The 22,930-nt window shown below is 41.1% G+C and overlaps 2 protein-coding genes across 6 annotated transcripts in view; one reads left to right on the forward strand and one right to left on the reverse strand.

Annotated features, from left to right (window-relative positions):
• Nucleotides 1-2,175: 2,175 nt before the first annotated feature.
• Nucleotides 2,176-17,188, reverse strand: tubgcp3 (tubulin gamma complex component 3). Its single transcript, XM_005450081.4, has 23 exons — nucleotides 16,981-17,188; nucleotides 15,824-15,931; nucleotides 14,939-15,006; nucleotides 14,280-14,357; nucleotides 13,688-13,896; nucleotides 11,811-11,989; nucleotides 11,329-11,441; nucleotides 10,095-10,220; nucleotides 9,893-9,961; nucleotides 9,672-9,804; nucleotides 9,410-9,576; nucleotides 7,411-7,521; nucleotides 7,186-7,294; nucleotides 6,227-6,416; nucleotides 5,991-6,126; nucleotides 5,829-5,897; nucleotides 5,591-5,726; nucleotides 5,324-5,412; nucleotides 5,097-5,228; nucleotides 4,858-4,998; nucleotides 4,635-4,751; nucleotides 4,427-4,521; nucleotides 2,176-3,612 (listed from the first exon to the last, which is right to left on the reverse strand). Exons 1-23 carry the CDS (start codon nucleotides 17,054-17,056, stop codon nucleotides 3,546-3,548), a joined length of 2,718 nt encoding a protein of 905 aa, XP_005450138.1. The 5' UTR covers nucleotides 17,057-17,188; the 3' UTR covers nucleotides 2,176-3,545.
• Nucleotides 17,189-18,222: 1,034 nt separating this feature from the next.
• The window catches only part of atp11a (ATPase phospholipid transporting 11A), a 52,164-nt gene continuing 47,456 nt past the window's right edge, over nucleotides 18,223-22,930 (forward strand). For 3 of the 5 annotated variants that reach the window (XM_005450082.4, XM_013268965.3, XM_019351896.2), the window contains exon 1: nucleotides 18,223-18,692. In XM_005450082.4, the coding sequence (XP_005450139.1) occupies nucleotides 18,648-18,692 (45 nt within the window). In that variant the 5' untranslated portion in view covers nucleotides 18,223-18,647. The remainder of the gene's footprint in view (nucleotides 18,693-22,930) is intronic. The other 2 variants (XM_019351895.2, XM_025903070.1) reach the window with 1 other exon arrangement.

A 22,930-nucleotide genomic window follows, 5' to 3' on the forward strand; every position in this document is an offset into this window, starting at 1 on the left:
ATTGTTTCTGTATACTATGCTGGCCACTTGGTTATGGCGTTGCATGTATGCCCTGCCTGCTAGCATCTTACACTGTCTCAGGGGCATCTTTACACAGCCTGCACCTGCAGGCTTTACACATCCTGCATATATATATATATATAAATGTGTGTGTGTGTGTGTGTGTTCGTATTGTTTTACAACAGAACGGTTTTCCACAGTTGCCTCAGTCCATTTCAAATGAGTTATCCACAGAACATGGCAGGTTTCTGGTCACTGATACGGATTTTTGGCCTTGTTCCTTGCACACAGAGATTTCTCCAATTTTTTGGACTCTAGTTTGGACTCTAGTTGATGAGATATTCAAAGCCTTCACTCTACACTGAGGATCATTATTCTGAATTCTTCTTTATCTAAAGCATACTGAGTTTATTTAAATTTAAATACGCCATGTGAATAAAAATTGCAGTTCTACTATTTTTATTTTTCGAGGAGTCTGAAAAAGGTCATGCTCAGTGGAGCTTTTACTGGAGTGCACTTTTCTCGCTGCGTCTCACTGCTTAAGACATCTTCTATTTATGGGCTTCTTTATCCAATATTGAAGATACTACAAAACCTCAGTGTGCTCCCTTATCCCACAGAATAAGAATAGAAAGGGGTAGAAAAAATAAAGCTGAGGGTAATCGTTAGAACTTGGGGACTATACTTCTGATTAGCAGGTTGCTTAATCTTTGTTCTCTTTGGCTTCAAGCTTCATCCAGGAGGCTTCTCGGTCTCCTGCATGAATTATCTGCAATAATAGTTCCATAACACACTTCTGGGTCATTTTAATAAACGTGTTGTTCCACTGTTTATATAGCAAGACTGTGTCACTGTCCTTGGTACTGAATTCAAACACACTCGTGACAGAAACTCTTTGATGCCTGTGATTGGTTAAATCTGTCACCTCTCGTCCTCTGATTGGTGGAAATGTTAACTGTGCTTACTATATGTGGAAACAAACACCTTTAATTTTGAATCAGTTATGTAAGCACTTTTTTATGCACACCTGTTGTCAGTAACTATAATAGGTAAAAATATGGTTAGGCACTTTATTAAGTATACACCTGGGAAAAATGGCCACGCATCACAACACAATCAAATAAACCCAAAATTAATTTAAAAAAAAAAAATCATAAAGGGTTTTTAGGACTGGTCATGTCTTATTTGGAGAAGCTGAGCTCTGCAGTGATTTGGCTTCAAAGAGAAAAGCTGGTCTGATGTTAGCAAAATGTGGCCTTTTAAATAATATTTTCTATACTTTAGAGAAAATTCTCCCAGGTAAAATGAAGGCGAGGCCTAGAGTAAGTAAGAAGGATGCCTACTCAGGCGAAGCAGATTCTTCTGGAATGTTTACCTAGACAAGGTCGATTCTTTTTGACTCATCCCCAGGAGGTGGCAGCAAGTTCAAACAAATCCAGCCCAGAGGCAAAGCTGCATAGCACCACCTCTACCAAAGAAGAAAGCCACCACACATTCATATAAAAGCAAATTTATTAAAGAAAAACCAGGACAGTTTGTATCCCTTTTTTGTTTTTTTAACTATACATTATGTGCTATACAACGTAGACAGAAACAGACAGCCCATAAACGCTGACCCAGGTTCAGCTTTAGAGTGATACTTCATCTCTTTATATGTCTATTTGAAGGAATTCATTGTCCAAAAGCATTTAAGTGGTCTTCAGACCATACGCAGCACCCATGTGTTTCACTGACAATAAAAAACACACGTGGAAAATCAAACGTGGGAAAAATGACTGCGCACACGTTTACACAGAGAGGCCAGGGCTTCTTAACTCAGAGGGGGAAAAAAAATCTACACAAATACTGACAGTTTACCAAAACTGGAGTATAAATCAGCAGAAGTACATATTTTCCCTGTGAAACATTTCTTTCAGTCAGCAACACTGCTTCAAAACAAAACTTATTTTAAAAAAACAACAACAACAACAAAAAACCCCACTAACAGACATGTTAAAGTACTTATTATTTGAATGTATAATTAAATGCTAATGAGGGCGGGGCTAATAATGTATTTGACAGAAACTGTAATTTGGGCCGTTAGTGCACCTTTATCTGCAAATGTCAACACTTTCACCTCACTGCACAAATCTGACTGATAATTCACCGCTATGGACGTAAATGTTTTTTCAAAGCTTTTCCTCCTTATTAACAAAAACTCAAAGGTTATGAATGAACACGAGGAGGACTTTCTGAGATTTGAAACCTAATATCTGACACATTTCCAGCCTGAATCAATGCTACAATACTTTTTCTCATATGAGGCACACCTCACTTTAATAGACTATTAAACAGCACTCTTATCTTTATAAAGTCAGAAAAGCCTCAGAAAATAAAACAGATCAAGTTGACATTTATAAACAAATTATTATTTACACTCTCTTCTTAAAGAAACTCAGAAATCAGAGCGTTTTATATTTCCTGTGGTTTTCTCAGTGAGGAGGAGTGAGGTTGTTGTGGTTGCTTCTTTGTGTTCCTTAAGATGATGCATCTCTTTCATACGGACACAAAAACACAAAACTAAGGAGAGAAATAAAGTGAAACCCACACTTGCATATGAACTAAAACAACCCTTAACAGTCTTTCCATCGGCTGATACTCAGTTAATCTAATTATTTACAGAAGAAACCGGTTAAAATGAAACTAATTTTGATCCTTAATAAATAAAGTAGTCTGTATGGACTCATTCTGCCTGCAAGTGCAACCGTCTGAGTGGGTGATGTGTGGTCAAGCTGACACTTTAAAAAAACAAAAGAAAAAAGAAACACTCTGCACTGTAAGTAGGAGAGAGTGGAACACTAGGGTTTGGCCGATAAACGGGTGTGCCAACTTTGATCACATTACTTTAATATTTGATTCATCTGTCAGTTTTAATGCTCCGACGCCAGCATAAACACTCTTGTTGAGAAGCTGTACAAAGAACCACAAAACTGACAGTGTTATGAATATCGGCCGTATCGGTTGAACCCTAGTGACAGCTCGGAGAGCCACAGGTGTCGCTGTGTACAGATGCAGAAACACGTACAGACATTTTTGCCTAAACACTATGTACATACATTATGTGTGTTGGGACTAGATTTGGGAACCCTGCCAAGTGGAAAAAAGGTTTGTTGTTGTTTTCTCATGAGTAAGGCATGCCATGGAAGGTGGCCCGCTGTGGTGGGGAGCTCGGTCGGACAGCAGCGTTCGTTACCTCCTCCTCCAGTTTTCCCAAAGTTCATTTTAGAATTTGAAGAATTCTCGCTGGAATTCGAGCGCTGGACTTGCTTCCTTTGTGATCCCGCTCAGCTGATTTCATTGGAGCCGTCTGCTTTGATGTCATTACTTGGCAACTGCCGCTGGTCCAGCGATCCCAGAATGCTTTTTGCATTTCCTGGATCGCTCCTCCAAGGCATGACATCATCACCTCGACACGAAGCGCCTGAAGTCTGCTGTTCAGCCCGTGTCCGTGATGTCACACCCTGCGCTCCAATGTGGGAAGCATCGCCAATGCTGCTGTTGCTGGATCAGATATTTGACAGTTGTCGCCCTCTGGTGGCACCAATTGAGGCGCGCAGCCTCGGCTCTCTGGCCCTGTAGAGGAAAGGAGTTGATTACACAGACACACACAGACACACACACAGACCCCCCCCCCCCATCTAACACTTTCTCTGTAAACTATAGATATGTTAGCAGTGATATCATGAAAGAAACCATCTCCTCAGCAAATAAATCACTGTTAGAAAAAAAGAACACCATCCCCACAGTCAACCATGGAGGTGGAAATATTATGCTGTGGGGCTGTTTTTCTGCTAAGGGTGAGAAGAACCCAGTGAACCTCTGTACCAACTACATTGGTAGTTGACATTCAAATCAATGTATAACTTTTATGTAATGTGAGTAATGCCTCTACATTAAAATTAAACTATCATAAAAAGTAGAGATTGTTCACATCTTTGAAAAAAGGCAAACTTGGAAGTTCAGCAGGGGATTATTTCCCCCACTGGCTACATACTGTGGATGTAGCCTCAGATGCATTAGGCCGATTAGGTCATATCCTGACATGTGATTCATATCCACTGAGACCTGGCTACTGTAAGTCACATCAGTTATTCGCATTTAGAGTCCATCTGCACACTCAAAATGCTAAAGGCTCGAACAAATTAACCACTTCTCGGAAAATGCAGGAGTCATCAAATATTTGCAACATCACATGACGCATGATTTTCTGCATTTTTATGCGAGAACAATGCGCATAATTTTAGATTACAGTCACAGATTTAAGTAAAATTTATAAATGGGCCTACTAAGTATTAGAACAGTAATAATTACAGTTTCAAAGGACACCAACTTAACGGAATAAACTTTGAAATAGGTCGTTTTGGTTTCGGAGTCTTTAAAGTCAAACCTGTAGTGCTCATTGAAGTCCAGTCTGAAGCTGAGGAAACGCAGGCTCTCATCAGAACTGGTCATCAGCAACACCAGGAACTGTTGGACGATGCTCTGAGAGGGAGAGATGAAGGGAAGAAAAAAAAAGTGAAATTAATTGCATGGTTGATTCCAGTGAATACAGTTCATGACGAGGAGCTGCTTTAGGTGGTGGCTCGAGCTGGTACCTGATAGAAGTGTGTTAGGATCCGGAGCTGTGAGCGCATCTTTGGTATGGTTTCCCGGAACTCTTGAATCCTCTTCTTCTCCTCTGCTTCCTGCTCAGCTGTCACTCCCCACTGACCCTGAAAGACGATGCAAGAAACAGATGACATAGCATCACTCATTATGCATCCATCTCCAGCCAAAACAACAACAACAAATATACCTCTCTTCCCTTTCATTTCTTACCTCCTCCTCTCTCTGCCGCTTCTTCTCCTCATACTGCAACCGGAGGCTGAGTTCCTCCAGCGCTGAGCGGTAGAGGGAGTCCTGGGCGCTTTGAAACTCGATGATCTGGTCAAATATGGCTCTCAGCTGGTTCAAAAGAGACTGGAGATACAATAACAGAGTTTCATTAGGGGTATGCAAAACAGGGAAAAAGAGGAATGACTAACAGAACACAGAAATCCTGTGTGTGTGTGTGTTACCCTGCTGTTGTTGTCCAGCAGGCATCTTGAAATAATGGTGTCCAGGAAGACTTCGTGGGCAGCGATTATGTGGTCGAGGTCCTGAGCCTGCCGCACTTTGTTCCACAGCTCGTCCCAGGAGCACTCCAACACCTGCGCACACATCACAGTTTACTACTGTAACTGATACGGTTTACTGAGTTTTTACAGCCTGCGATAGTAACAGCACTGCTGCTAATGGACCTGACCTCAAAGGTGATGTAGTACTGCATTTGGTGGATGAAGTGGACCATCTCGGAGGCCAGGATGTGACACTGATGCAGCACGCCGGACAACTCTGCAGGGTAAAGAGCACAAGGACGGGTCGCGTTATACAACAGGAAGTAGGCATGCTGTCAAAATAAAAATATACTTTGCCATAATGCTGCAAAAGATTATATACAAAAAACCTGAACGAAGGATGAGAGTTAATTTCAGGTGACTTCTCCACTAAGTATGTGTGTGTGTTTATGTACCAGGCATGGTTTTTAGTAACTTGGCGTTACACATCTGTCCCTTCCAGATGTCAGTCAGCGTGTACTCCATCCTCTTGGCCCTCCACAGGAAATTGAACACCCGCAGGTAGTGGCCCATGCACTCCCTCGTAAACACCTGACAATATACACACAGACAAATGGTAATACTCGCATCTTCAAGCTTCCACAAACAAAAAAATAAAATAAACAGAACATGTAGGAGGCTGTGTGTAGTCACCGTTGAAATCGGTCCATCAACATGGTAGTCCAGACTGAAAACATCCCAACCTGTATCACCAGGAGACACCTGGAGGCCACACAAAACGAGCCATAGTGAGAAAAAGGATCATTCGTCATTATTAATTCAATTACTTCCCTAACAAGCAGGTGATGATGCTACCTCTAGCAGGCGTACGTCCAGCCTCTTGAGGATCTCTGCGTTATCATACTGGGCGTTGGTGGCCCTGACTGCCGTCTCCAAGATACCAGTCAGATTGTGTTGGTATAAAGTGGTGGCGGGACGGACCAGCTCTGGTCTGAGATTAAAACACGGAGCATATGAGAAAATTAGGACTTTGCAGGTTGATCATCAGTGTTCTAGATCGGGAAGGAAAACCATATTGAAAAGTGTCTAACTTCAGTAGGTCCATGAGGTGTCTGATGAAGTCTCCCTGGCCCAGCAGCAGGTATCTCCTCATGGCCTGCAGGTGCTCCAGCAACAGGTAGTTACGGTTGAGGACATCCAGCAGGTACTTGCTGGTGTCGAAGTAGGCCGCGTCGATCTTCTCCTGGAACGCTCCCTCCAGGTCCGACAGCAGCTCTGCGGCTACGTGAGCAAGAAGGTATCAACTGGAGTTTCTCTGCTGGCTACATTTTACACATTAATGAATGGCTGTCTTTTAAATAAGATGAAAAAAAATATATGAAACATTTTACAGAGAAAATCTTTTATATTAGAGTTCAAAACTGCTGATTCATGGACAAATATTAATATGGATAAAAAAATTTAACTTATTTATCAAATTATTACAATTATTTATTCCTAAGCATTTAGATTTTTGCTGTAATTTTCACATTTTTGACTAACCCTCCTATTTTCCTTTGGATTCAGGGTAAACCAAGTCTTTGAACTGTGCTACTAGACAACAAGAGAGAAAGAGAGTGTCCTTCAGCTCATATTCTAAAAGCCACAGATCAAACTGGTTAGATGAAGTCCTACAGACAGAATCAATAGACTACAGCTGAGTATACCCAGTTCTTCTCTCCAGTCAAAAGGAGAGAAGGACAAGGCCCTAGAGCATCGACCAGTGTCCACTAAAAACCCCCCCAAAAAAACGTCAATACAGTGTAATGAAATCAATACGATGAAGACAGAACACACGTATACACAAAGGAGGCTCCAAGTTGGTTATGAGCGTATGCGTGTATTTCATGAAAACACTAAACTTAAACCAACACAGCGCTCTGAAAAAGCCAGCAAACCTCTATTCACATCTTCACCATGCTGGTTTTTCTTCTTAATGTCCCATTATGGGCTGTCAGAAACAAAACAAATGGAATTATTATCTATGAATTTGCTTTCCTGAGAAGCTTACCATCTTTTGGAGTGTCTGCAGATTTCGACGCTGCCGTGATTTTGCCTGGCGGCGTTCTATCGTGGCAAACCTGATGCAGGAAGTTGATGGATTTGCCGATCAGCAGAACCTAAAGGGATAAGAGAAAGGGAGGAGATAGGGGCTCGTTTTCAGTCATTTCACTGTCTCGTCTATAAAAGCCTGCTCTCTGGCATCCAGTGAAGACATCTGTGATGGCACGCGTACCTTGCGCGCCTGGTCCATGGTGATGAACGAGGGGATCATCGACTTCCTGAGGGAGTACTTGTCGTGCCACAGACGATCGGTCTTCACGTTGGGATCTGATGCTACAAAGAACTATGAACACACACATATAAAAACACACACTTAACAGTTTTATTTTGCCTGCTGGGTTTAATATCCAGTGTAACAATCAGACAGGCGCTGGTACGCATATTGACTTTGAAGGTATATTGACATACGTTACCCCACATTCCCACTGATATTGATATAGCCTGAGGCTGTGTTACATAATTGTTTTGTTTTTTTAATTTCTCTATAGCCAGCACGGTGAATGCATTTGACATTTTTTCCAACTACAACCAGCCCTCACCGTCCTCCAAGCCCTGACCCATTCCCTCAGAAGTTCTACTAGATGTTGCTGACTTATTCACCTAATATTCAGACACCTTCATCCACAAAACAAGCAACTTTTTAGACAAACTTTAGCTGCTTTTAGTTGAAGACCACTCCCAGTACTGCCCTATGAGCACAGCTTTCCCTGCATCTACTCCTTTCACTGAGTAGCAGCAGCACACTTAGCTGACTGCATGGCAGCTGACATGGACATGAATGATCAGTGGATGTGAACTAACCCAGACAGGAAGAGGCGCTTGGCTGAAATGAGTCTAATGTAACATTTGTCACTGAACAAGTAAGTCTATAGTCAGTGTGTCCAGACCGTGGCACCATCCTTTCCATCCTTTGTCACATTCACTTAAATTATCCATTTACTTCATTGTCAGTACAGCAGCCTCAACTGGCCATCTAATGAGGGCGCTGAAGGCTGTGTACAAGGATACATTTTAAAAACTGATATCAACTGTCAGGCTCACTTTAAATTCATCGTTATGAAGCTGTGTGTGGCTGAAATAAGACTTTCACAAGCAGTGTCACAATGAAAACCACAAGGATGCGATTTAAATGCCTGATCTACACGCAGAAGCAAACAGCCTTTTAGAATTCTAAAGCCTTAGGTTGGATTAAGTATTTTTTAAGTAATTACTAAGTTATGAAGGTTTAAAAATGCTGCAAAAAAATTGTGGAAAAAAAAAGTGCCAAATTTTGATCTAACTGTTTGTGTGCATGCATTGGTAAGCTATGTGATGCTAATGATGTGTAGCTCCATGTCAGCTACACCAACTCCACATTTACTTCATACCATGCTCGGTTAGTTAAGATGATTCTTGATCGTTTGTTGCTTAATGACTTGTACTTGCTTGAAATGATGAAAAATGTCCAACTACGCTCAAACGTCAAAGTAACAAGTTTTCAGTGGTAATAAAAGTGATATGTATTGTTCTGAAAACACAATGTGGCTGCTGCAATAAAGTTGGGTTTGATTCTAGTTTGATTATTAATAACTGCGCACTGTCAAATGTGCTTAAGGAGAAAACAGTGCGAATAAGCATTTACTAGCTCATTGCCTGAGACTTCTACAATGTTACAACCTACGGCGCCTTATTTATTTAAGCCTTTCAGCCATAATTACAGCTGTTGTTTACAGAGTGTGTTTTCACAGGCTGTGTGAGATCTCCTGGGTAATTTCACTCCTGAAAGCTCCAGTAATTTCTAACTCTGTGTTCTTAAACACAGCACTTAAAACCAAAAGTCCAAGCGCTTGGTAATGGTCCACGCTGGACACATAAATACTGTGTGTGCGAGAGCAAAAGAAAGAGAGAAAGGGCGGGGAGAAATAAAGGAGACACATTCATCACTGTGTTCTCCATTAGACTCCTCTCATCAGTTCTCATTTAAGGGGCCGTCCTGGCTCTCCTCTCTCTGTAATGTTCCTTCTCATTGGGGTCAAACATCAGAGCAGTCAGAGAGAACATGCGCTGTAATTCTCAGTTTCTCTGTAAAGACATTCATCTTTCTCATTGAATTTTGATGCACTGCTCTGCATTTATTTTGATTACAAGAGGTTTTTATTACTGCGCAGAAAAGATCAGAGAGGCATGTGTACCTCGTGGTAGGTGTCTTCTAACTCCCCGTCGTATATCCACCTGTAGAGGAAGTTGAGAATGGGGTGTGACACCAGGCTGAGGATGTGTTGAACAAGCGCTCTCATCTGTGGGTCTCCCGTTTTCCCATAGGCATGAACTGCTGAAGCCAGCTCGCCACCCTTACGACCTAATGACACACAATGCAGGGACACTTAGAATGCTATATTAAGTTTAGCATGTTCACCCACCTACATTAAAACCAACAAGCACGCGTCCACACACCCTGGCAGAAGTCGACGAGGGCGGCGAGCGTTTTGAGCCGGACTTTAGGGTCGTACATCCAGACCAGCAGCCTCCTGAGGGTCAGACTGCTCTCTGTGCACACGGTCACACCCTGGTCATCCTCCACCTGCAGCTACAGCACAGAGAAATTACCTTAGATCGAGCGTCTGCTGACTTTTTCCATTACACATTCCCTCATTGTCAGCACTAATTTTGTTTACCTGTGAGTGGAGGACAGAGAGCAGCCTGTAGTACTCCTTAAGCTCCTGGTGGAGTGAGGCACAGAAGCTCTGAGTGGAGAGGAGGAGAGGTCGCGGGTGGAGAAACACAAAAACAGAAAGGTAAGCATTAGTTGAGGACTGTGTGATAAAACTGACGTGAACAATTAATTCACATGGCAAATGTGCACACGCTCTCACATACCTGTCCAACCAATCCAAAGGCCCGGTCGAGGCTCCTGGCATCAGTGTACTTCCTGACTTTGTTGTGGAGCCAGCCAAGTTCAGCCAGTCTGCTGCTGGTGTCCCTGAGGGACTTGCACAGCACCACCTAGTGAGTCAGAGCAGACATTACAACACATATAACAACATCTGCTTGTTTATTCTTCCACCAAGACCAGAGCCGACGCAAAGCTATGTCTGTTTGCTAGTTTATCAGCAGGACTTGCCAAAAACTCATAGGGTGTATTTCATTAAACTTGGTAGAAAAGTGGGCAAAAGAAGAACCCATTAAATTTTAGTGCTAATTCTGAGATGCAGAACTGGCTTCGGAAGACGACTGCATTATCATATTGTTCTTCTAGTTAAGCGTATGACAAAAAAGGGCCAGCGTGATTTATAATGCCATGTAGTAGCTATTATGTATGCCATGATTTGACCCTGACAGTGATCCAAATACTGGAATATTTACTCTCAGCTTATTTTTAAACCACAGTATAATATTAGGCCTATGGAAAGGAATCTCTAGCACAGAGTTTATAGACATAATCAGGGTATAATTAAAATCTTAATCAGCCACTTTCATTAAATCGGTCACTATAATTTACGCAACACATCTATAACTAACAAGGCCGTCTTGCAGCAGACGACCTTGTTTCCGGGCTGAAAAGTTCGCATTAAATTTTCATCTGCTTAACAAAAACCTTTTATCACTGGAGCCTTACAGAGAGCTTAAGTGGCCAAAGCAGCCTCCAAAATATCTCCATCCTTGACTAATATATCTGTGCTCTCAGTGGCTCCGTCTCCATCAGGAGGACCGTGTCGGCAGATCGAACACAAGTCTAAGTTTAGCGTCACGGAGTGAGAATATGGGACAAGTTCCATCTATGGCCTTCCCATCGATAATGTGGCGAAAAGGGGAGGAGAGGGAGAATTAAATAAACTGACAGGACAGACAAAAAAAAAAGAAAGAAAGCGAAAGTGGGAGAAGATCGATGTGACTTGGAGCCAAAAAGCTTTATATTGATCTGTTGAACCTTGGTTCTAAAGTTCAGTCAACAAAAACAGTCTTGATTTCATATCATCTATTATGCCTAATAAGGAAAAGTGATCTTTGAGCGGCTGGAGCTCCAGGACTTGGATCTCATGTTTCCTGCAAGTCATTGCGGGATGATTGGTCTATTAAGAGCTTTTACAAGGCTAGACGCCGGTTTGGGTACCTTGCTGTCTATTTTGTAGCAGTTATCCTGCGCGCTCATCTTGATGAACTTGCCGTCAATTCCCTGGAAGACGTAAAGGATGTCCCGCACCAGCGCCGCCTCGTTCACCTCACCTGCGCACGCAGATTGTGGAGGATTATATTGTGTTAGAGGGAAGGTGGGAAATGAAAATGAAACTTTAAGATCTCATGGTACATGGATTTCTCAGATAAACTCAAATGTACAACAGGACAGACTGAATGAATAATGCGACACATGACACAACAATGGGAGATACGAGGGGACGTGATTTTTGAGTGATAAATTGAGAGAGATCTGCTCAGAGCCTGCTCCAGGATACTTCCTCTGAATGCAACATGTTATGTATTTAGAATGTATGGAGGTCAAAAAGTGTTAACTTTTGTTATTAATCTCATGGAGGGTTTTATTTTTTTGGCACGGTTGTGCAGACCTGAAACCCACACTGTATACACGTCACTCACCGGCTGGGTCACCATCTCGGCGAGGACGAACTACTCTGGCAGCGGGAACCGGAGGCCCGAGGGGTGGCCGAGCGGCGGGTGGAACCAGAGTTGAGCTGGGTGAGGAGCTTACAGGCAAAGTCCAGGCTAACCGTGAACCCAAAGGCTGACCGCCTCCACCTGCAGGCTGAGGTGGCTGACTGAAACACAACAGCACATTTACTTTAGTCATGGCTGTGCCATTGTCATTTTACCAACAGTTCTGGATTTTTGTATATACATTTACTGCACTGAATGTCATAATAATTAGTGATGATGACCATGTTCATGTTTACAAAAGACTGATACTCTTTTCAATGGAACAGTTTTAGTGTTCTGATCGAGTGGCAACTTCTAGGGCTGAAAAACTAAACCAGCATGGGCCACTGCAGTTCCTTTAGTGGCCACTTAAGGCTCACATTTGCCAAACTACTTTTAAAGCCTTGTTAAACATGTTAAAACGACCAACTTAACAGCAACAAAACCCTTCTTCCAAAAACATTTTCAGTCTAACCAGTCATTAAGAAGGGTGTGGTTGGCTTAAAGTCTGGGGCGTTTCATCTGTTTTTGCCGACAGTTTTGCAACAACAGCCAGCTGTAAGCAGCAGCTGTCTGCTGGACCTCACCTTAGATAAGTGGAGTGACTGAACTGAAGCTCTTAACTGTGCTGTTGGTGCCTTTTAAAGCATTTTAAATGCAATTATCTGACCAAAATGTTTGTGCTTCAGTTTTGATGAGTGAAATTAAATTATTAGTCCATTACTAATTAGCAGGTTCTTGTGTCTATACGTTGGGTACAGCTCCCTAACTAAGCTTCCTAGTGTTAGCTATTAAATGATATTGATTCTAAAAAACACAACGTGGCAACAGCCAAGATGCAAATATTGACAAAATAAGAGGTCATGCGAGTGAGTACAGGATTGCCTTAGAAACTAATGGATGAGGGTGGTACTGTGTTGAAGTGGTTAGCACTGCAGAGTAAGAAGGTCTTGGGTTCAAATCCACTGGCTATCTGGGCCCTCTGTGTAACCTCAAGCTGATGTTGCCGCAACCGCAGCACGTGTGTGCAATCAGTCAGTTTTTACTGCAATCGTAATCTGCCAGACTCACAGATTATATAAAGGGAGATGTTGCAACATTATAAACAGTATAAAGTGCGTATAAATGGTATGGAGCTCACTGTTTGCATAAAGCATAAATGGGACCTCAGCCCTGCAATATACTGGTGACATGTCCAGGCTGTACTCTGCCTCTCATCCAATCACAATCGGGACAGTGTCCCACCTTCCCCAAGATCCTGAATTGGATGTGGAAGAAGATGGATGATGTGGCTGACAATCACAGCAGAGAACAGAAATCTCACAATCAAGATTTGTGTTCAAATTTGGAATTTCTTTGGAAATTCAGCAGTTACTTTTTGACCCCTTGGAAAGTACTGGAACAGTCATTCAATAAAGCAAGCCCAGCACACATCTTTGTACTGTTACTTAATTATCACTGTGTGTTGTCCAGAGTCATGGGAAAACTTTATGTTTCAAGAAGAAAAACTGCCTTTTAAAGACGTAAAGGTGAACCCAGACAGCCCAATGGTCATTGTTTACTAAAGGCCCTCTGCATTATTAATGAGAAAAAAATGGGACTGTTAAACTGTGTTATAAGGGGTCAGGCTGAGAGGAAAGAGGCAAGTTCACTTTCTGCTACTAAATGATACCTCTTGTATCTGGCAGAGGGCTTCTTACACAAAAACATCAGAAAAACAACCCTTCACTGCAAAGCTTTTCGGGGCTGCTTAAAACCTCTGGTACGTGGCTTTGACATGGAAATCTGAACTGTTAACAAGCTGATATGAAGATGCTCACCCTGCCAGCAGTGGCTGTGGTGTTGGTGTAGGTCCGTTCAGTGTGTAAACTCCTAGACTTGAAATCCCGCTGGTCCCGACACTACCTGACAGGCCAGCGCTCCTCTCCCCGTAGCTCAGGGCCAGGCTCTGCGGACGGGTGCAATAGAATGGGGTGGAGTGGGCGTCCCTGGGGAGGGCTTGGGCAAACAGTGCCCCGTAGTTTCCAACCTAGGAAGTAAAGTCAGACATTGAAGGTCTCCAGAATCAAGTATCAGGCATCAGTGCATATACACACGTAATCATTATGATCTAAACGCTCGAGATTTTAAACATTCAGTTTAATTTTCTTTCTACTCTTGGCTCTGTATGATGTCACAGAGAGGGGATATCCTTATATATTCATCATAGCTCATAAATGGCTATAAGCACTGAAGCTTCCACCATCTGCAGTTCAGATCATCTGTTTGTAAAGGGGTAGCCAATCTGATGAAACCTCACCTGGGGTGAGGGCCAGTGTAAGATATATAAGAATGACTTTTAACTCTGATTCATGCAAAGTTACTCTATTCTAAAAGCTTTTAAGAGTTTTTAAGTGTGTGTGTGTTCCTCACCCTGCTGGATGGTTTGCGGGGGTCTTCAGAAAGGCTAAGCAACAAGTAGAGAACCGACCAGCGATGCTTTAGAACACCCTGCAAACAGGAAAACAGAATAAAAAAATACCACCTTCAAATCAGTTCAATTCGATTTCATTTACATAGCGCCAAATCACAACAACAGTCACCTCAAAGCGTTTTAAGGTAAAGACCCTAAATCAATACAGAGAAAACCCCAACAATCAGACAACCCCTTATGGCCAAGCACTAGGTGAAAGTGGGAAGGAAAAACTCCCTTTTAACAGGAAGAAACCTCCAGCAGAACCAGGCTCAGGGAGGAGCGGCCATCTGCCATGATCGAGTAGGGGTGAGGGGAGTGAGACAGGACAAAAAGCATGCTTTGGAAGACTCTTTCATTTAATAAACAAAACAGTATTATTATCTGGAGGGGTGACTGTGGCGTCTGGTGAGACATATTAATAAATAAATTAATTAACATACAATTAATGACCAGTACTGTGTTATCAGCCCTTCAGAGGCTTACTCTGAACCAAATTAAACAGGCCTCTGTTTTATGCAAGCAGGCTGTATCATGAGTCAAGTGGGAAATTGTTCCATTAAAGCTTTAATACCTCTGTGGTTAATAATACCTTTCAGAGAGAAATCCAAATACCAACCTGTGTCTGAAGTTTCCTGTGCAGCTCCGAGAACAGAGCTGCATCCGCTTCTCTCCGCTGCTTCAGCACTGCAAGAGCATTAAGACCGATTGTGTTAGGTGTCGTGTCTCCCTCCATGAATGGCTCATTTAACAAATGAACAGAGCTGGAAATGCTCCTGTGCCAAACAGGTTTTTAAATAACAGAAAGAAACTTTCCACAGACAGGATATTGTTTCAAACTGCAGACCAAGACAAAGAAAAGTAGGAAATGTATTGTGGAAGTTCAAAAAGAAAGCCAGCAGACTGCAGAGCCCTTCTGAAAGCCCAAAGTTACTGTGTTTGTATTTATAACTGCCCTCATATTGACAACCAGCCCTCCAGCTCTGGTACACCCCGTCACTGCTGGCATTTAGAGCTGCAGGACAAATGCTATTTCGTTAGTAGTTACTAGAATACATTATTTCATATGCTAAACTCACTCAAATTAATCTCATTTAAATGTCTGACTGTTTCACATCATTAACCAATATAAAATATCCAGTTATTGCTTTTGTGGCAATGTTGCAATTAAAAAACACACAGACTAAGCAAAAACTTGTTGTGATAAGTCCACCTGGGATAAATAAATGCTGTACAGTAAGTGCTGTGCTATTTTGGTTTTACAGTCTGCAGCAAAGCTTGGATCAATGTTTTCCCACTAATGGTGTGACCTTGCTCCCATTTAAGTCAAATAGGATTCTGTAGTATGGTGGAATAAAGATTTTCCAGCACATGTATTAAAGCTGGCATTCTGACATAAGGGGATCAGATGTCACAATGACTAAATGAAGTAATATACGGTGGATTATAATGGATTTACTTTCACAGAGGGAGGGAGGAAAGCATCAATCCAAATGCCACTCACACTCTTTCTTGATCTTCTCTGACACTAGGAACTCATCTCGTTCAATAGTGGGAGCATAGTTACTGCCAATGACTCGTACTGCGTACTGGAACTGGTGGGCAACTTCAGCTGGAAAAAAAACAAATATCAAGACATGACTAACAGCTTGAAGGAATGTACAAATGACAGTGTGTTGACTGGGGGATTTTTTTTCCCCCTGTTACATCATTACTTTACTTATAATGTTTTACTTCTTTTCCAAAAGCACAAGCAGGATATAACAAAATGAACCTACAGACCAGGAGAGTGCAGATTTGCCATTACTTTAATAAGGATAATGCATGATGGGACAGTTACTAACACTTTGGATACAGATTTTAAAAGCTATTTTTCATTGCAATTGCCAACTGCAAAGGTTTTGGGCCTTTAATCAAAAGTGACTAAAAAAAACACGGCTTCTGTCTCTATCTACAACAGGGGCCTACAGCTAGCCAGGCAACTGCATCCAATTTACCACACAGATTAGAATCAGAGCTAAGTGGCTAGCAATCTCACAGATAACCGAGAAAGGCACTTTATTTGAGCAAAAGTAACGGTGTACGACAGCGACTCGTGGAAGCACCGTGAAGCTGTTCAGCTGGATGTGCAGCATCTGGCCAAGCCAATTGGCTGACAGACACGCGAACCGAGCCCCCGCTACGTGCCGTTTTTCAACACAGCTAAAGCGATAGCCACATAAAAAGAAATCAATATATTTTATCTCAATATAAATTTAAATTTGACATTATAGTGACATGTTGACTCCTGAAGGCCTTAAGAAATTAATAAAATCATATCTTCAATTCGGCAGTTGCCCGAAAGACTGAGCAGCAGTTATTTAAGTAAAACTTCAACCGTTTTCTACAATATTCAGTCTGCAAAACAAACCGGGTGAGTCGGCGCCCGCTGCTTAAAACGTTTAATAAACAGAAGAATCAGAGCGGTCTAATGTGAAATATTAATGCCGAATTTGCCACTGGAAGTTCAACACTCACATACTGCTTCGTGTGACTCATGTATGATTAATAAAAGGACGCGAAACAACAAAAAATTGATTTTTTGAATGAGGTTAGGTTTGGCAATTCCTGACTACTACAGTAGTGCAGTAGCGCGAAGCTTGCTAGCAGTAATGGATGTACCTTCGCTCTTCCCCGTGATTCTGCAGCAGAGGCTTTGGAGAAGGACGTTTGGAGATTTCTGATCCAGGGTTGCCATGCTGTCCGTGGCAAATGGGCAGTGTGTTCCCCAATAAATGAATAAATGTGACTGAATAATATGAACTAACTCCAATCCCCCGCTACGAGCAACGCCATTTTGACAACTTCAGGCAAGCTAGGAAGAATTTGCCAACGACCAGCGCCATTTGCCTTCAAAATAAAAGCACAAAGTTTCTTACCTATTTCGTTAAAAACTTGCACAACACTAACGAAGGCTAATTAATAATGTACAAATCAAAATTAGAAGCACTGTTGCGCAAAAAAATAACAAGACGATAATACATACTGTGTCAAGAAAGACAAGGAAGACAAGATAACCAGATAAATTAATATGTAAGGGGAACTTGTAATGTAAAAAACCCCTTTTGACTGGTAAGTAAGGCCAAAGGTGCAACATGTATGCCGGATGTTTAATTATCTACCAGTCCCATTAATAAATAAATAATGAATGGCAGAAATAGCAAAATAACTAAAAGCCTATTTATGACATATCATTAATAAAGTTGTTACAGTTCAAACCAAAATCCATCACGTAGGTTTTATTTTGAAGGTTCTAACAGGAAACCGTTGTTATTATTTCTATTTTTACGGCGGACTTTCAACAGAACCCGCCGAAAAGCGTCTCCAGGAAACAGGGCGCGGACAAGTGGATGAAAATATTTCCCTCCTGAAACGTGGTGCCATGAATTATTTTGTTCTGACCCCGCTGACCTGCCTGTTACAAACCGATGCGTCACGACAGCAGTAATAACTTGTAATAATGATTCTAAAATATTATGAAAATCTCTTCTCATTTTAAACCGAGCTTGAAAAAGTGGGTGAGATTTGAGATGCAAATGAATAGAAATTTTGCCTTTCAAATGAGTTATTAGTTGTATCACGAAACTTTAGTTAACCCAAGTAATAAACAAACAACTAAATAAATAAATAAATGAGATGAGTCTTATGCTGAAAGTTATGTGTATTTTTGACATTTTATGTAATGGTTTCAGCACCATATCTATGGACAGCACCGGGCTGTTTTGTTTTATTTTATTTTAAGTTAAATTTAATTCTGCGGCGCCTGAAAAAATCCCCTAAATATCCCACAGTTAACTGAGACACCCAATCAATAATTACTCTTCACAAACACTAGAGCGCGCATGCCTTCACCCCCGGTTCCAAAGCCACCACCTGGCTCCGCGTGACGTACATGAAAGAAAATCTCCTTTGGCCGCGGCGCGAGACAAGAAGATTATTAGTACACGCGCAGAGGGGGGAGAGAGAGAGGGAGCGCGAGAGAGCTGGATATTAGTTTGGCTTCTAGTCTTTAGGAGGAGCTGCTCGGTACCCGTGTGAATTGCCTTCAAACTGTAGGAGAAGACGCACAGACAGTCACTACCCCCGTTTAAAGCCCGTCACGGGGTCCGTAGGTGAGTTTGGAAGCGAGTCCTTTTTATTCCAATTCAGAAGAAGAAGAAGGGGGAGAAGAGAAAGTCATGGACAGAGGAGTAGAATTAAAAAGAAGCTAGCGCCCGCAGTAAAAATAACCTTTGGAGGAGAAAAAGACAGAGAGCAGAAGAAGTGTCCGGAGAGGGAAGAGGAACAGAATGGGGATGGATTTCAGCACTCTGCGTACTCTTATCAGCCGATACGTAAGTTTGTTTTTCCTTTTTCCTTTTTTTTTTTTTTTTTTTTTTTTTTTAAATTAAATACACTTATGTTCACATTAACATGTGGGACTAGTTGCCTACAAACCAAAGCTATTTCCATTTTAAATCAGACCTGTGAACTTTTTTTGTTATAACTGTTGGTTTAAATTCCAAGGAAGCGGCTCTCAGAGGATTAGGTTTCAATAAAGGGAGTGGAAAGCAATTCAATGAGGAGTGGTTGGGAAACTGACCGACACTTAAAAAATCGTGTGACTAATTAACCTTTATCAACTTATATATTTTTAACTTTTTCTTTCCCCATTTCCCTTTATTTCGACTTCAACAATGACATTTCGGCAGTTTTAAGTTACTTTTTTTAAAGTTCATTGCTCCACAAATGACACTAGATCCCCACTACTCTGATCTTTCCCCACTTAATTCTGAAAGAGTGAAAGCACATGTAAAATGCACCTTTCACTGATATTCTTTAAATATATATCAGCTATTTATTTTGAAGCATGTGTTAAATAATAAGCTCTTCACATATCTGTTAGTCCTGAAAAACATTTAAAAAAAAATATATATATACATATATATATATGTATATATATACATATGTCGAAATGAGAGAGAGATATTATTTGGTATCTACAAAATTGTTCCAAGTACTCTCGCAGATACTGTTCAGACAACTTTAAACAACAAACACGGTGTGATTTGAATGAATGAAAGGTTGAGTCACCTCACAGTATCGGTAAGTGGGGGGTGGGTGATTACCTATCTGCTCATGACAGAACATGCCAAGAAATGCAGACAGGCACCTATTATCATTCATGTCATCGTTGCCACTCAGTCTCATTTATTATGCTACCTCCCAGTAGAACAAAATGGAACATGAATTATGTAATCCAGTTGTTTTCTCCCTGCTAGTCAAATCGATGGGCAGCATCTATATGGGTTACATTAGGCTCGGCAGTAATGTGCTTGACAATAATCCAGACAGTGCGAGCCCTGCTCACATGAGAGCCAGTGAGGTTTATACCCCAGCTCCGTGCTCAGCTGAAGCTTAGGCACTGCCTCCCAACTGTTGCAAATAGCTGATTAAATACAATTCCCTGCTGTGTGGAGGGTGAAATGGAGCCATGTAGCTAGAAGCATGAAGAGAGAAGCCGGTGACTGGTGTAGGATGTGGGATGCTGATGAGGTCTGCTGCTGTAATTGGTCTGGATAAATGCTTTAGGTAAATGGGTTAGGGCTAAATTGATTGCATTGCTGCTGTGATGGAAAGAGGCTGCTGAATACTTAAGATCAGGGTCGGGAACATTCATCTGTTTGTCAGAAGAAGGATTCTCCCTGTGACCACATCTGTAAAGTGAAGCTAAATGTAAATTCAGGCTTTATACCATTTCTGCTATGATGTAAAGAGCCTGTGGTACGAACAGGCTGCTAAAAACATACTAATAACAAATGTTTGTAGAGTATTTAAATATGATAATTGGTTTAATTTTCAGGTGTTTCTAATGAGATGTACACACAGTAATTATATGCCTGGTATCTTAGTCATGTACACATCTTCTGAGTTTTCTAATTATTTCATGTATAGACTCGTTTGTGGCTGTAATTCAGAAACCAGTCCCCTTTGAGTCTCATGGCTTTGGGCATGTTGAGATTTGTTTCACAAATAGACGTAACAACCATGACAGATTTTACAGTCTGATAAAGGATCCCTGTGATTTCACAATAGCTCAACAATAAACTGAACTGAACTATGAGAGAGTTTTCATCATTAAATGTTAGTGTGTGTTTCTATTAACATGCCAACACGTGCGGTAAACATTTTAAAAAAGCAGCCAAAGATCAGAATTGAGGTTGTGTGAATTTGTTAATTATGATGCTTCACACAGAAACATTAAAAGGCCCAGTGTGCATGTACTGAAATTTTAGTTATTCACTCTATAAATAAATCAATGTTTTTGTGCAAACAGAATGCAACTGACAGTATTGGGTTACCTACAGTGCATTTTTGTTCTAAAAAAAAGTAAATATTGTGTCAAGGCTCATTGTTTCTTTAAATGAGGTGGTGTGAGGAACGTTTAGAGTGGACGCATGATGAAAAATATATCTGTACTGTGGATAATCTACCGCCTTGTGTTTAAAAAGCTGTGCCATCGGTCTTGTGCGATGTCAGTAGAAGTCACAGTACATTCTATTATTGCGATTGTGCCAAAACTTTCTGTGTTATGTTACAGGCTTGCAGAGGGAAAGTACAAATGAACTAAACAGGTTTAACTAGGTTTGCTTTGTACCTGTTTGTTACCTTTTGCTCTGCTATAGGGTGTGGATCGTGGTGGTAAAATCAGTTTCTTCAGTCGCTGCTGCCTCAGATTAGGTAAAGGCTAAATGATGTTATATAAGCCTACAGTATAGCTCTCTTTAAAAGTGTAACATGCAGAATTGTTCATGTAGTGGCTGCCTGTCCTGTCTAGACCAGTTTAAAATCAAATGTGATGCTGGTAGCACCAAGAGCTCTGAGATGTAGTGTAGTTATTCCAAAACAGGTGGCTCAGCCTGTTTTGTTCTTTTCCTGAGTTAATTTTAGTCACTGAAATTCTTAGAAGTACTGTTTTATATATTTTCTAACCTCAGTGCTTCTCCTCAAGTCTTTTTTTAGGAGATATCAGGAGAAGCACTGTTTAATCGGATTATATAACAGAATTATAAAAGAGTTTGGAAAAAGCACAACGCTACGGTCAGCTTTCTGTCTCGGGAGTGGCAACAAAATACAAAGTTAAGTTTTCTCCAGATTGTCTATCAACGCAAATCACCCACAATGCTGTATAATGGGTGTAACGTCCCAACAGCAGACACAGCTGCTGGTGCAAAGGGACAGAGACAGATATCAGCCGAGCAGCTGAATGTAAATGGTGTTAAGTTGTAATGTTTGCCCTTTTTTCCCCCTTTTAAATTTCTTCATAGCCCTACAGACTTGTAGAGACTGGACTTGTGTTATAAAGAGTCAATGACATGATAACGGTTGCAACAGTAGGTTAATAACACACTTTAGTAATACAGGAGGATATGCTGAAAACATAATGGACAGGAGTTGCACAGCATCGCTTTACTTTCACTATCTGAAAATGATATCAAGCCAGCTGAAACTAGCTAATAACTGAACTGTAATGGTGGCAGAGAGTTCTCAGTCCAGCTCTGCTCCGACTGATTCATCCCACACAGCACATTTGTATTGGTTTGACCTGTTGTGGACACAATACAAATATTGTATTCATTTAACACTGTGCAGGTGATTTTCTTTCTTTTTCTTAAGGACCAAGGAAATGTCATTTTGACAGCCTTCATGTTTGTTTGCTTTGCAAACAGAGTTCAGTGCATCTTAGCAGAACTGGACTGTTACTGTTACAATGAAAAACAGCAGAGTAGCAAATACCAGGACACTGAAATGTAGAACTGGAGCAGAAATGAGATCTCACTAGTTTCCTGACAATTGCCCACTAGCCTCTTTATTGGTTCTTCTGAAGGATAAATACATTGCTATATTTTAAAATAGTATTAGTAGGCATTCAATGCATTAACCATCATTTTGAAGGTATTTTCCTAAATAATCAAACCATGTAAGACTAGAAAAAAGACAAACTACGATTATTTTGGTTTACAGGCTGGGTAAAGTCAGACGTCTTATCGGGTTGACATCTTTGGAACTTACAGTTTGGGAAAAGGGTTAAAAATCCTTTAAATGTGCTTTTCTGTGCTTTTAATAAAACCCATGCTTAGCCAAGTGATGTTTAGTGTAAAAGCATTGGGCTTGTGCGAAACCATACACTCACACATAGACCAATGCACCAAAATCAATATACGGCATTTGTATTATTTAGGACTACAATTATCATTTGGTCAGTTACTTTTTGATTAAATAAGTAAGCTACTTTCAGCTGCCCTCTTGCCACAGGGCGTAACTCTGTGTGATTTGGCAGAGTTTTACACTGGACGTCCTTACTGACACAACCTCAAAGGAGAGATCGGTGACTCCGGCTGGAATCTAACCTGCGATCTTTTCCTTTCCAAGCAAATTATATCACCAGTTTTTTATCATATCATATCATAATGTTAGAAAGTGGTTGTAAATCTTATTCAGAATAAATTTCATATTGCTACGTTACACTACTACTAATACTGCTTTGTAGACTGTAACTGTGAAAATCAAACAATATTGGATGAATCCAAAA

The sequence above is a fragment of the Oreochromis niloticus genome, linkage group LG23 (assembly GCF_001858045.2).
Source record: "Oreochromis niloticus isolate F11D_XX linkage group LG23, O_niloticus_UMD_NMBU, whole genome shotgun sequence".
Taxonomy (NCBI): Eukaryota; Metazoa; Chordata; class Actinopteri; order Cichliformes; family Cichlidae; genus Oreochromis; species Oreochromis niloticus.